Below are 13114 nucleotides of genomic sequence, written 5' to 3' on the forward strand. Positions count from 1 at the left end.
ATAATATTTATTACGTTGAATTAGGGATAATATACTTACCGTATTTATTTGGTTGTTTCAATTAGTGTAAGTCCCATACCAAAAGAAAGAACGTATATTTATTTATACTATTTATATATATGTATATATGTTTGTGTATTTATTTTTAAAGATAATTTACAGTTAATCAGCATAATTATATACTTTAGTGTATATGTATTTATTAGAAATGAATTAATTTTCTCATAAACACAGTGGTACAGTTATGGTGTTATCTTGGCTTCAATTCTTATCTAATTTAAAATATTTTACTTCATCATAAATTTATTATTATTATTGAAGTTATTGGTTGGTTTTGAGCCACAGATTGAAAGCACAATACCCAACTATTATAAACTAGTTGAGCTAAATATTAAAAACTATAAAGTTTTTTGATTAGGTATTAACTGTACATTTACAAATGTACAAATGTACAGTTACGTTCACAAAGATAGCAGTGCTCATTTAGGAAAGAAAAAAGTGGTAAGTTTTCAAAAGGAAGTTTATACAATTTTAATTCAACTTATTTTCGGATACTACTGTATAAACATATACATATACATACATATGTATATGTAAGTTACCGACATCATATTTCTTTCCGCACTTTCAACTAAGTTAATAACACTTCAAAGGTAGGTGAAAACGTGTGTCCCAAAAAAAAAAAATTAATAAATAAAAAATAAAAAAAGTGAAACAATAAAATTCATTAAAAAAGAAATTTTTTTATCGGTATAATAATTCCGTTAATATTTAGTCCAGTGAGCTTTGATACGAATATGGACGGTACATTCTCCTATCAAGATGTCCATTGATCTCATGCAACTACTTTCCTGACTGATTGTCATTCTACTTTCGTAAAAAGTTTTCAAAAGTCCATTTTTAAACTTACTAAATGATACCTCCTCTCACATGTTCGACAAGGTTCAAGTCATGAAATTAGTCTGACCACTCTCATTCGTCAATTTTGTTGACTCTAAAATAATTATATGCAGACCTTAAGAAGAAGAAGAAGACCTCCTGGTATGCTTCGTTCGTACATATTATTAAAATGCCAATCTATACGAAAACTTTTCCCTTGTAGACCTATTCTAATAGTAAAATATATGTATTTGAGACGGACGATGATGCATTAAATTGCACATTTAGCTCAAACTGCATCCTTCACGGTGATAATAGTATACGGAGACATATTATATTAGTTTTAATAATTGAGCTTATTGCCGACCACATTTCAAACTGAATGGTACCACTTTACATTCATCAGTTTATGAAATATGGTATTTTGCCATTTGGGCTTTGTTGCATACACATACATATGTATATACATATATATATGTATTTAAAAGTGGTAAATTTGCTTGGGTTGTTGGGTTTAAGAATGGAATCTAGCAAGTTTCTTTTGTTTGTCACCGTATTTATATTATGTTTGAAGTTCTTCTGAGCGCTAATATTTGGGTTCCTTCTAAGTATTTCAATAATTTTGCGGACAGTCTATTTTTATATATGTATTTATCTATTTTTCATTAATATAGAATTCGGTTCCTTTAACCAAGCGTGGATTAAACAAAATTTTAAGTGAAATTGTTATAAATGTAATGTAATGTAATTGTTGTAAATGGATCTGTTTTTGTTGGCACTGAAGCTAATATGAACATAACTGTACATAAATAGCAAAGTGTTTATGCATCAAGGGTATATTAGAACACATATTTTCGTATTTTTACATAATACTTATTTACTATGAAGTCATATGAGTTGAATCTTAGTCGTATTTCTTGTACTTCACTAGCAAAGTATAAAAATAAAACACAATAAAAAAAGGATTTAATGTACTTTGTTAGTCGGCGATTAATTTTGATACCGTAGCCAATCTCTTGGATGCCCTCAAAAAAAAAGTGTCTGGCGGTGAGGAAGATTTTTCTGCTTAAAATCCAAAAACTAAATAATTTTATTATTATGAAAACAGGTAATATTCGAAGGAGTAGTCAAAATGTGGATTTTTGGCGAAATGGTAGCTTCTAAAGAAAAGTAGCTTTTGTGAAAATAAATACACTTTACAGTGGCTCAAATAAGCGAAATTTTATCAAAAATCATATTCCTTCGAACATTCTTCTTCTGCTTTACTGGCGTAGACACCGCTTACGCGATTATAGCCGAGTTAACAACAACGCGCCAGTCGTTTCTTCTTTTCGCTACGTGCCGCCTTCGAACATTAGCAGACAAATATATCGTAGAAGAAAGTGTGATCTCTGGCCGTTTCGCAGCAATCTTCCTTCCGACTCTGAAAACAGCGTTTCGAGAAAAACTCGTTTAAAGTCGTCAATTCAAATGTTTTTGTCTCGCAATGGAGGAAAATCAAATTCGGTGGTACTGAAACTTGTAAAAAAATTACTAATTCTTAAACAAGTTATTTATGAACAGAAAAATTAGCAGATTCATGTAAGTTCATCAATATGTAAGTACAATAAGTCCTCATCATTTAATATTGTTTTACAATTTCCCTTAAAACGTCATTTTGTCACTTTTAAGTTACCAGTAAACTTTGAAAGTAAGTATATATCTTTTTATTCTTAATTAGACATTCTAAAAATATAAATCGATATTATACACATATTATATACATACTTATACATCATTCGTGCGAATGTCGTATGTATTTTAGCATACTTTATTGGAAACTTAGAATAAAACATGTTTACACTAATTTTGGGCCGTTTATTCAGCTAGTTAACAGGAGGAATACATCAAGACTCCCTAAATTTATATGTGTGCATTTGTTCAAATACATATGCTATAGCTATCTAAACGTAATTTAAATATGTATATTTACTTTCCAAACGTACATATGTATGTATATACACGTTCTTACTTATGGATTATATATATAGTATTTTTGAAGTGGCTCACCCTATACCAACACATATATTTATTAAATTGCTGGAATTTTATATTATCTCATCTTTACACCTATTTTGTTATTTATGTTAGCATTTCTAACGTGCAGCATCTAGGGCCGTTTCCCCAATGTCTGATTATCGAAGGAAGGAGTCTTGGTTAGGATAACCAAAACTGAATGACAGCTGGCTGCTAACCAGATATTGAGAAAACGGCCCTTATTATTCTATAGTTTTTTCAAGAAATAATGTTTACTTCATTCCCATATCAGTAAATATGTATGTATATAGTATTTATGTATAACAATATTACTTATTTGTTGTGTATATGTATATATGTATTAAGTACTTACACCAGTATAAATGTTTAAGTTTAAATTTTGGAACAAAATTTGCATTTTGAAACCTTGTATCTTTTATATTTTCAGCAAAAGGCTTAGGTGGATTTTTGCATAATTTCATTTTTGTTTTGTTTCGTGACCTCTACTAGTCAATCTATTTAAAATAGGTTTAATAGTGTGTAGCATAAATCTTATACTTGTACATATGTATGTATGTTAAAATGGACGCATAAGTTAATCTGTGAAGAACTTTTGCATGGCGGAATTATTTTTCATTAATATACCAACTTTAATAGCAATATTAAGTAGCAGTAAATAAGCAAATAAATTGATATAATTCATATGAGTAAAATTTGTTAGAAAAGCACGTTAAAGTTGTTACATTTCAAAACTGGACCCATTTTCGCCGTTTTTGGAAGAATGCGTCTATAGTAGGATTGTAGGGCATAAAACTCGCTAAAATAATAATAACAATTTGTTGTATCCAATTACGAGAACTACTTTTATATAATGAAAGGAAAAATAAATTTAAATCAAGATAATCTAATATTTCATCGCATTCAATTCGTAAAGAATTATCGATCGAAAATTTTTATGCGATCATTGCTACCGTCGAAAACCTAAACTGTTTTATCAACATCGATGCGAAAAGAACAGGGTGTGTACACGATACAATTTTATCTGCGTTAGTTTTAATTGCTTGGACTCGCGTTAAATATCATGGTTAATGTAAATATGTATGTATGAGGGACGAACCCCTTTTCCACATATTTATTTTGAATTGAATTGCAAACTTAAAAACGCTTAAAACCAGTAAATGACCCGATAATAGAACCACGTGATTTTTCGTACCATCTTTCGTTTCGTTCCATCTTTATGAAAATCTCTTAAATATGTATGTACTCATTTATTTTTGTTGGAGTGTTTTTGTCTCATGTTTCTAAAATACACATTTAAACATTTCTAAGGGTATCTTCAGCGATTTCATCACATAAATTTTAAGAAATGACCCATTTTTCAAATTTCCGCAACTCATTCATCAACGGATAAATTTCGACAAAAATTCACGATTTTTCGGTTAATTAATTTCGAAATCAGCGCCATCTATCAGCCACGGAATGTATTTTTTCGAGTCGGTAAGTGAGTTCGACTTCATCGAAAATTTTCTTTTCGATATGGTTTCTTCGATTCCAACGCAATTTGTTTCGACAGAGAATGGCAGAGATAAGAGATGTCCAACTCCTCTCTCATTGGAAGTAAGAGAATAATTGCTAAACGTGAACTCGAAGAGCTGATCGAAAAACAACTGATCAAGTTCAGGAGGTTTTGACGTTTATCAATTGGAAATGAGCGATGTAAACCAGGAATAAAGGGTTGTTAAACTTATTCCAGTGTGAGAGCGCCCCAAAATTAGCGTTTTTTATAACATTTTCCATTATGGCCAGATTGAAAAAAATTATTATTTGTCGGCATTTAAATTGAAACACCCAACATTTAATACGCATAAAAACTACTATATAGTTGTTGTTTATTATATGTAGAAACTATTTAAATCTTTTTAAAGAATATTATAACAACTGACTTTTGTCCTTTCAATACCCAATAATAGGATTTAAGCTTGTTAGCTCTCAATCATTAAATGTTTTTAATCATTTTCCATTGAAAATATACTATGATGCTTCAAATTACAAAACCTTTCATCAAATACCTTTAAATTTCACAAATTTATTTAATTTTCATTGTTTTGCATTTTTGATAAAAGGTCTTGAACGATGCAACAAATCATTCCGTATAAATATTTTTTGGTAAGATTTCAATCTGGCCATCGCTCGTTTCCTATTGCTAAGCGTCAAAAACTTCCCCAATCGAGTCAACTGTCAAAGTTTAGGTGGTTTTGACGTTTAGCAATTGTTCTCTCTTTTCCAGTGAGAGAGGAGTTGGGCATCCCAGTATTCCTGGTACATACGTTCTTTGATCTATAACTTTTTCCGTTAAGTGAGTACGAGTCACAGTATAATTTTTTACAATTTAACGGAAATCTCTGGTAGCACTGCTGGATATTTAACTGATACGTGGTTTACAGGGAAGTGTTTAATTATTCACTTATTTTGCTCACTGTTCTTTACATTCACAATGTTTTTATACCAAACAGAAACGAAATAATGTAGTGGAACTCTCAGGCCACAACTTGGAATTGTGTAATTTTGGTGGTTTTGCAATTGCTTGACTGAATATACATACATACATATATGTATGAAATCGAGTGAGGAGCATGTGCCGACATATAGGGACAATAACTGCAACAAAATGTAGGCCAAACACCGCTAGAACTTTTGTAATTACTTTTGAATTACAATATAAATGGATAGAAAAAAAAATAAAAATTTATTCATTTTGTAACAAATAAACGTGTCGTAATTTAATAGAACTAGGTGTATGTAAACTTTATTGGTTCACTGTACATATTTTTTGCTAATTTTCTCAAATGCCTCAAACTCCCAAGAAATTCATTGACTCCTTGCGTTTATGTTGCTTTGTAGTACTTCTAAGAATGATGGATGACAAATTATGGAAAATTATGAATAAATTATGAAACACACATAATGAGGGTGAGGTAGGCGATTCTAAAGCAAGTACACATGAATGGGTGCTTAAGTTGACATACTCGTTGACATGACGGCAGTTACTCATGAAAAAAGCAAAAATACCGGCACGTGAATACACACATGCGCACATATTTGTACGCACACCTTTGTAGATTTTCGCTAATTGATGTATCGCTTTACAGGAACATGAACTCTAAGCGGAAAGGCTTTCAGAAAATGTCAAGTGATAAAAATAAAAAAGTCAATCCTTTTTTTAACACAAACCCATTTGAGTGTTTTTTTTTTTTTAAATATTGAAAGAAAGCGTAAGAAATGCACAATTATTTGGTTAAGTGGCACTTTGTCACAGAGGTTGAGATGAAGGAAATGAACCACGCTGACAATTATTGTTCAGTTCTTCGTTCATTTTTGTTGGAAAGGTAATGAATACAATCTTATTATAGAAGTAATTAGAATGAAATGCTTAGAATAAAATCTCATTATCTTTGGTTTTGTTTCCAGACTTTGATAGTTTAGTTTTTGATAATTTAAATTATCTTAGTTTCGTGCGTTTCAAGTAGAGAAATCCCTTATTGGAGTCTTTTGCAGTTAAATTCGCCGACGAAGTATTTTTCGTAGACTCTTATGTATAGTTGGGTGTTTTTGGGTTTTGAATGCGTTAATAACCAATAACAACCTTGGGCAGTCCCAGAGTAAGAAGTCTCTCTGGGAATGGTTGTGAGAAAATTATTTTACAATGAGTGTTTTCATTGGTTGATTTGCATAAACTTTCCTCGATTTGCTTGAGAGTTGAAACTTTGACATCGAAGCGAAGCAAACATATGGTACGTCAGAATGACTCTGGTGGTGCTTCTGTCTGATATTTATTATTTGCTGTTTTATTACACGTATTTTCATCTTAACAGATTTAGTAATTTTAACTTACAAGCATATTTTAACAATATAAATTGTGACAAAAAAGCACCGGAAAATTGTTATTAAATTCCCCGGGAAAATGATATTTCAAAAAAAAGGTAAGTTGGTAGGACTGTCCTCAATTACTTAGCCAAATATGAGCGCGATCTGTTAACTAGCTTGTTTATAGCAATTGCTTAAGGCGGCGTTGCGGCTTAAGTAGTGCGTTGCGATTTTTACAATGGATAAAAATATCGAAAAAAGAATTTGCCTCAAATTTTGTATTTCTAACCTCGATCTGGACGGCCTTCGAACTGGTGAGAACATTAAAAAAGTGAAGCGCCCTGCTTGAAAATAGTCAGACAAGTGTTAGAGAGATGGCAAAAGAGCTCGAGATCTCTCATGAGTCCGTTCCAATAATTTTGATGGATATTTTGGGTATGAAGCACGTTCTTGCCCGACTCGTCCCCCTGAATTAAAAAAAGAGTACATTCATAGGGAGCATTGGAACTGCTGATGAGACATATGTAGGTTTGTGAGTTTGACAATTAGTCAACAATCATCGCAATGAATTAAAGAAAATAGCGAAGGAAGAACAATTCATTGATTTTACATCATTATAATGCATCATCGCATCGAGCCACGATTGTGACCGATCAACATCGATCAACCACCGTACTCACCAGATTTGGCTCCGTGTGATGTTTTATTGTTCCCCAAACTAAAATTTCTGCTCCGTGGAGCCCGTTTACAGTCGATCGAAGAGATAAAACAAAATTCGCTGAAGAAGCTGAAGGTCATTCCAAGAAGTGCTTATGAAAGTGTGGATTACTTTGAAAGCGACAAAATAAATATGATGAATAATTCAATATTTTGCGTTTTATTTCCAATCTCCGGGGACGTTTTTGTCACAATGTATTTCCATCCAATTGAAAAATAATAAATACCAAGGAAAAAGTAATAAAACGGCGTCAGCTTTTTAAAGATGAGTGTTCCTCATTTTTTTTGCTTCGCCTCGAAACCTTTTTATGTAAAAGTTCCCAGCCAAAGTTTTAAATGTGTAATCCAGCTTTATGTGTTTTAGGCTGGGAAGATCCAGTGCCCGAAGTGTATAAGATACTGGTGAGGAGTGTTTTTTTTAAATAAATGAAATGTTGTTTTCGAGTATAAGTATATAGAATGTAGGAAAAAAAAACAATAATAAATAATAAATTCAAATGTAATTTTAAAAATCTAATGAATCTCTATAATAAATCGTGGTAAAAGAATGCACGTGAAATTAATTAAGATTCCACAATTATTGCAAAATGTTAAAAGCTTAATTAAAATATTAGTTTATTGAATTGAACAGTTGAAATAAAAACAATTAAGAAAATGTTAAAAATATAATTGCTTTACATTTAGCGTTTTTATAAAAGCCTTCAGTGATGCACTAAGCCAGCAAAGCCTTCCCTTCAAACTTAGAAATAAAATTATACCAAATAAATAGCATTGAGGCGAAAATATAATCTTTTATCTTTTTCATAATAATAATTTGAAATAGTATTTATTGGTTTCGGTAAGACTGACGCTTTTTCCGTCTTTTATACCCTTACAGACATATATATTTATGTATAATAAAATAATCCTAGCAAAGCCCTTCTCAAAGCATTTATATTATGTAAGTGTGTATATTTAAATATTATATAGTCGCGTATATTACATTTAAAGTAACTTCAAATAGTGTGGCAAGTATGTAAGTATATGCTTTAAAAAGTTCCTAGTGTGGGCGTATTTGAAAATTATGCAGTTGTATCTGCAATTATTACGTGGAATTATCGATTTTTTATACACAAACCAACGCGTCTTTGAATTTTACTATTTTTTAGTTCACAAACCTCTATGCATGTCTTATTAGTTATTTGATTGAAGTGTTTAGCCTTAAATGAAATTATTTAACAAAATGACGTCATTTCTAAGTTCATAAGTGCTTGATCCAGCCATTCCTATTCTTATGTACATATGTATTTGCTATACTCGTGCTCGGATATCTGATTTGTAAATACTTTTATACATATGTATATGTGTACATATATAAAATATATGTATATGCATATTATGTGTTAACGTTTTTATAGTACATGTATGTATATGTAAAAGCAACTGCACAAACATGCATGCATTAAAGGCGCTTACATCTTAGCGAATGAAGTGCCACATAGCTGTTGGTTTGCGCGCGTTATTTATCATGTCGTGCCAGTGCTGACACCCAGTACCAATCTCTTGTGGTCCGAGCCCGCAGCTGCCAATTTCCATGGCTTCTCCACCAGAACCAACAACGTAAATCTGCAATAAGAAAATTTGTTTGTCTCATAACTTTAACGTATGTACATATGTAAATTCATTTTAGAGCTCTCAGTTCAGCGGTAATATCTAATTAAATATATGTATATTTGGGGTACTCACAACGTGTCATAAAGCATCGTAAAATCATAAATTTTTATAGTAGTTTAAAAAAATTGTTGTTGGATTGCATACTAAAATACGTTTACGCAAATACAACTCTGAACTCTCTGTTTTCGGATCGTTATATCGTTAATTTATAAGTTTATTAGACTATGTATGTGAAACCCCTATTTTGCAATGTTTTCATGTGGTCTAATGCTTGTAATCAATGATTTCGATTAATAATAAAATTTAAGTGAAATTTTACTCAGATTTTATTAATTATATTCTTATTACTCTTAATCCTTAAAATTGCTCGGACGTTTTGCCTGAAATATGGTATAATTTGAGCAAGTTTACCCTATACATTATACGAATAGTAGTAACCGTTGACTTAACTTCAGAATTTGTGTTTGATATCGCTCATTGTTATCCTATAAAGTTCGTTTTGCGCAAAATCTAATATTTTGGCAAGCTACTTGTATTACCAACTAACGCGGCCTGTTGTTTAAATGAAATACTGTCGAATTTGGTCAAACTTGGTACTGGTTTGTTTTTTTTTTTTTTGAAGATAATTTCATGCTATTTTCAATTTGAACACGGCTCTGTTTGCATTTCTCCATTTGTTGACTACAATTTTCTATGACCCGGTACAACACGTCGGCTATAGTGCGCTGAATGTTGTCTGTCAGAGCACGTCATCCCTAATGGTAGATGCTGTACTTATATTACTGTAGTAGTCTAGTGACTGATGCCCAGACCATACTAAAGTTATGGAGAGAACACTCGATGACGATTGGCGGAGGCCAATGGATTGTTGGCCGAACTATTCAAATACAGCGGCGAAGAACTGATAAGGAGCATGTATCAGCTTCTTTGTAGAATATGGTCGGACGAAAGCATGCCCGACGATTGGAATTGAAGTGTGCTCGATTGAACCCTATCAGGGTGGCTTTAGGCCTGGAAAATCCATAACTGACTATGCGCCAAACCTTCGAAAAGACCCTTGAAAATAGTATCGACACATCACCTCTTCGTCGATGTCAAAGCTGCTTTTGACAGTACGAAAAGGGGCTGCCTTTATGCCGCGATGTCTGAATTTGGTATCTCCGCAAAACTAATACGGCTGTGCAAATTGCGCAATACCAAAAGCTCCGTCAGGATCGGGACGGAACTCCCCGAGCCGTTCGATACCAAACGGGTTTCAGATAAGGCAACTCCCTATCTTGCGACTTCTTCAATCTACTGCTGGAGAAAATAATGCAAGCTGCAGAGCTGAATTGAGAAGACGATCTTTTATAAGAGTGTACAGCTGCTGTTGTACGCCGATGATATTGATATCATTGGCTTCAACGTCTGCCCCGTTAGTTCTGCTTTCTCCAGACTGGATAAGGAACTGAAGCAAATGGGTCTGGTAGTGAACGAGGGCAATACCAAATATCTTCTGTCATCAAACAAGCAGTCGTTTGTTCCGCAAAAGAACACTCGCACCTTGGCTTCCACGTCACTGTTGACAGTCAAAACTTCGAAGTCGTAGAAAATTTCGACTGTTTTCGAACCAGTATTAACACCAACAACAGTGTCAGCTTCGAAATCCAACGTAGAATAACTCTTGTCAACAGGAGTACTTCGGACTGAGTAGGCAATTGAGAAGTCACGTCCTCTCTCGACGAACAATGACCAAACTCTATAAGTCACTCATTATTCCAGTCCTGCTATATGGTGCAGAGGCATGGGCGATGACAACATCTGATGAGTCGACGTCACGAGTTTTCGAGAGAAAGGTTATGCGTAAAACTTATGGTCCTTTGAGCGTTGGCAACGGCAAGTGTCGCATTCGATGGAACGAAGAGTTGTTCGAGATATACAAGTACTTGTACTACGACATTGACATAGATCAACGAATTAAAAGACAACGGCTACGCTGTCTACGTCATGTCGTTTGAATGGACGAAAACACTTCATATTCCAATATCTTAAAAGTCGATAGATACCAAACATGGGTTAAAAAATTCACCTGTTTGTATATATACAAGTACGTATGGAAACAAATTGGTGTACTGAATAATAAAATAGTGTTTGCACATGTCGGAGTAGTGATTATGTAGTGGTGTCTAAGTTAACTATTGTAAAGTTAAGCTATACGGACTTAAAAGGCTTCTCTTTATTTACGAAGGCGTTACAAAGAATCGTTAAATGAGGAAAGCTATTATACTATAATACTTACGTTTAAACAAGTCACCGATATGGTAACAGTAACACAATTTTAAACTTTAATGCCGGCAAAGGGATATGAAATTTTCAAGATATACATATGTGTGATTTATGGTCGTTTTTTGGAAATCACTGAATATCATGTTGGTCAGCTTAACATTAAATTTGAGCTCAGAAGAGATACTTCGTGAAGAAAAATAAGAATGTCCGACTTATTTCGTTTGATGTTTAAAAACAGAAATTTTTAAAGTTTGAAAAGTGAACTTTCTGAATATGTGATGGTTATTTTCGAGAAATGAAAATTAGTTGGTGAAATTTTAGTTTGAATAAAAAATTCAAACTAATTCCTATGTTAAATGTATGGGAACCTAAAAAAATAGAGACCCCTTAGAGTTAAGCTACAGCGCCTGGCTTGAGGGAGGATTTTTTGTTTGTCAATCACTAACATTTGATGGGGTAAAAGTTGAAAAAAAATTCAAACATTTTTTTTGAAGCACCCTAATGCATATGTACTACATATGTACATATGTCATTTAAACATACTAACCTCTACCGCCGCATTATGCAGGTAGGCAGACTGCAGATTAAACGTAAATGCTTCGTTCCAGATGGGATTGGCGGGATCGTCAGATTTGCTAATGCTAGTCTTCTTCTTTTTTACGCGTTTACCGTTTTGAATTAAATAGATCTAAGAAACATATCAGAGAAGAAAGTGATTTGGGTCCATTTTCAACAAATGTTTTAAACACGCTCATACCTTTACATAGGGCTCCTGTATTGTGTCCAAGTTCTTTGCTTTCATGATGACCACTGTCAGTCGTTCGGCCTGAGGCAAGTAGTTCAGTGAGCATAAGAGCTCCGGTCGATTCTCTTGCGGTTTTTTGACACGTAGTAAATCGCCCCATATCTGGAGAAATGAGGCAAATCTTACTAGTTTTTTTCTTGATAATTACTTTATATAAATTCACCTCTACAGATTTTGAAAGATCCAATTCATCAACAGAGATACGTACTTCACCGATTATATCGTTGTGGGAATAGCGATCATAGTCGAGAACCTGGAGTTTGAGCTCTTTGCCTTGTAGTTGATCACGTGAAACGGGGAATTTGAAATGTTGATCAAAATAAGGGTTTGTTTCTCCGCGATGTATGTGTGTTTGGCGTTTTCGATTGTCCACCTCAGGTTCAAGCATCAAACGTACGTACGGGTCGCGAAAACCTCCCTCTTCAATCGGGCAAAGGTTGTGAGCTGCATCGGATAAACAATCGCAACTTTATTTATTTGTTTTAAACAATGTTTATAGTAATAAAACACACCTTCAATCAGGTGCACGGTCAAATCGAAAAGATGATAGTCATATTTGACACGTAAATGCAATCGGCCCAAAGCTGGACTGGATTCAGGTGCTGTCAAATATATCGGACCATCTGGAACACGATATAGATCTGGCTGCAAAGCACCCAGCGGTGAAGCTGGTCCAATGGCGGGGTCGACTCCTGCAGGTGTTCGTGGCGGTATAAGTAGTGGAGAAAGGCAGCGGCCGACTTTTGCGGAGTTTATGCTTATGTTCGTAACCACCGAACCACCTGCTATTGAGGCTAGGCTGCTTTGTGATGGACTGGGCGTACGCAAGTCACTGACGTCGGTGGATGCGGGGCTACCGCAACGGGCATCCAGTGAAATGGTGCGCATTGGACTTGGTGAGCGAGCCAACTGTAA

The 13114-nt window shown here is 33.7% G+C and overlaps 1 protein-coding gene across 2 annotated transcripts in view; it reads right to left on the reverse strand.

The window, feature by feature from the left end:
- Nucleotides 1–76: 76 nt before the first annotated feature.
- Nucleotides 77–13114, reverse strand: part of LOC126762311 (synaptotagmin-5) — a 163469-nt gene continuing 150431 nt past the window's right edge. For both annotated transcript variants that reach the window (XM_050479002.1, XM_050479001.1), the window contains 5 exons: nt 12712–13108; nt 12363–12643; nt 12152–12301; nt 11942–12082; nt 77–9081 (listed from right to left, as the gene is read on the reverse strand). In XM_050479002.1, coding sequence (XP_050334959.1) covers nt 8935–9081; nt 11942–12082; nt 12152–12301; nt 12363–12643; nt 12712–13108 — 1116 coding nt within the window. In that variant the 3' untranslated portion in view covers nt 77–8934. The remainder of the gene's footprint in view (nt 9082–11941; nt 12083–12151; nt 12302–12362; nt 12644–12711; nt 13109–13114) is intronic.

The sequence above is a fragment of the Bactrocera neohumeralis genome, chromosome 6 (genome assembly GCF_024586455.1).
Source record: "Bactrocera neohumeralis isolate Rockhampton chromosome 6, APGP_CSIRO_Bneo_wtdbg2-racon-allhic-juicebox.fasta_v2, whole genome shotgun sequence".
Lineage (NCBI taxonomy): Eukaryota > Metazoa > Arthropoda > Insecta > Diptera > Tephritidae > Bactrocera > Bactrocera neohumeralis.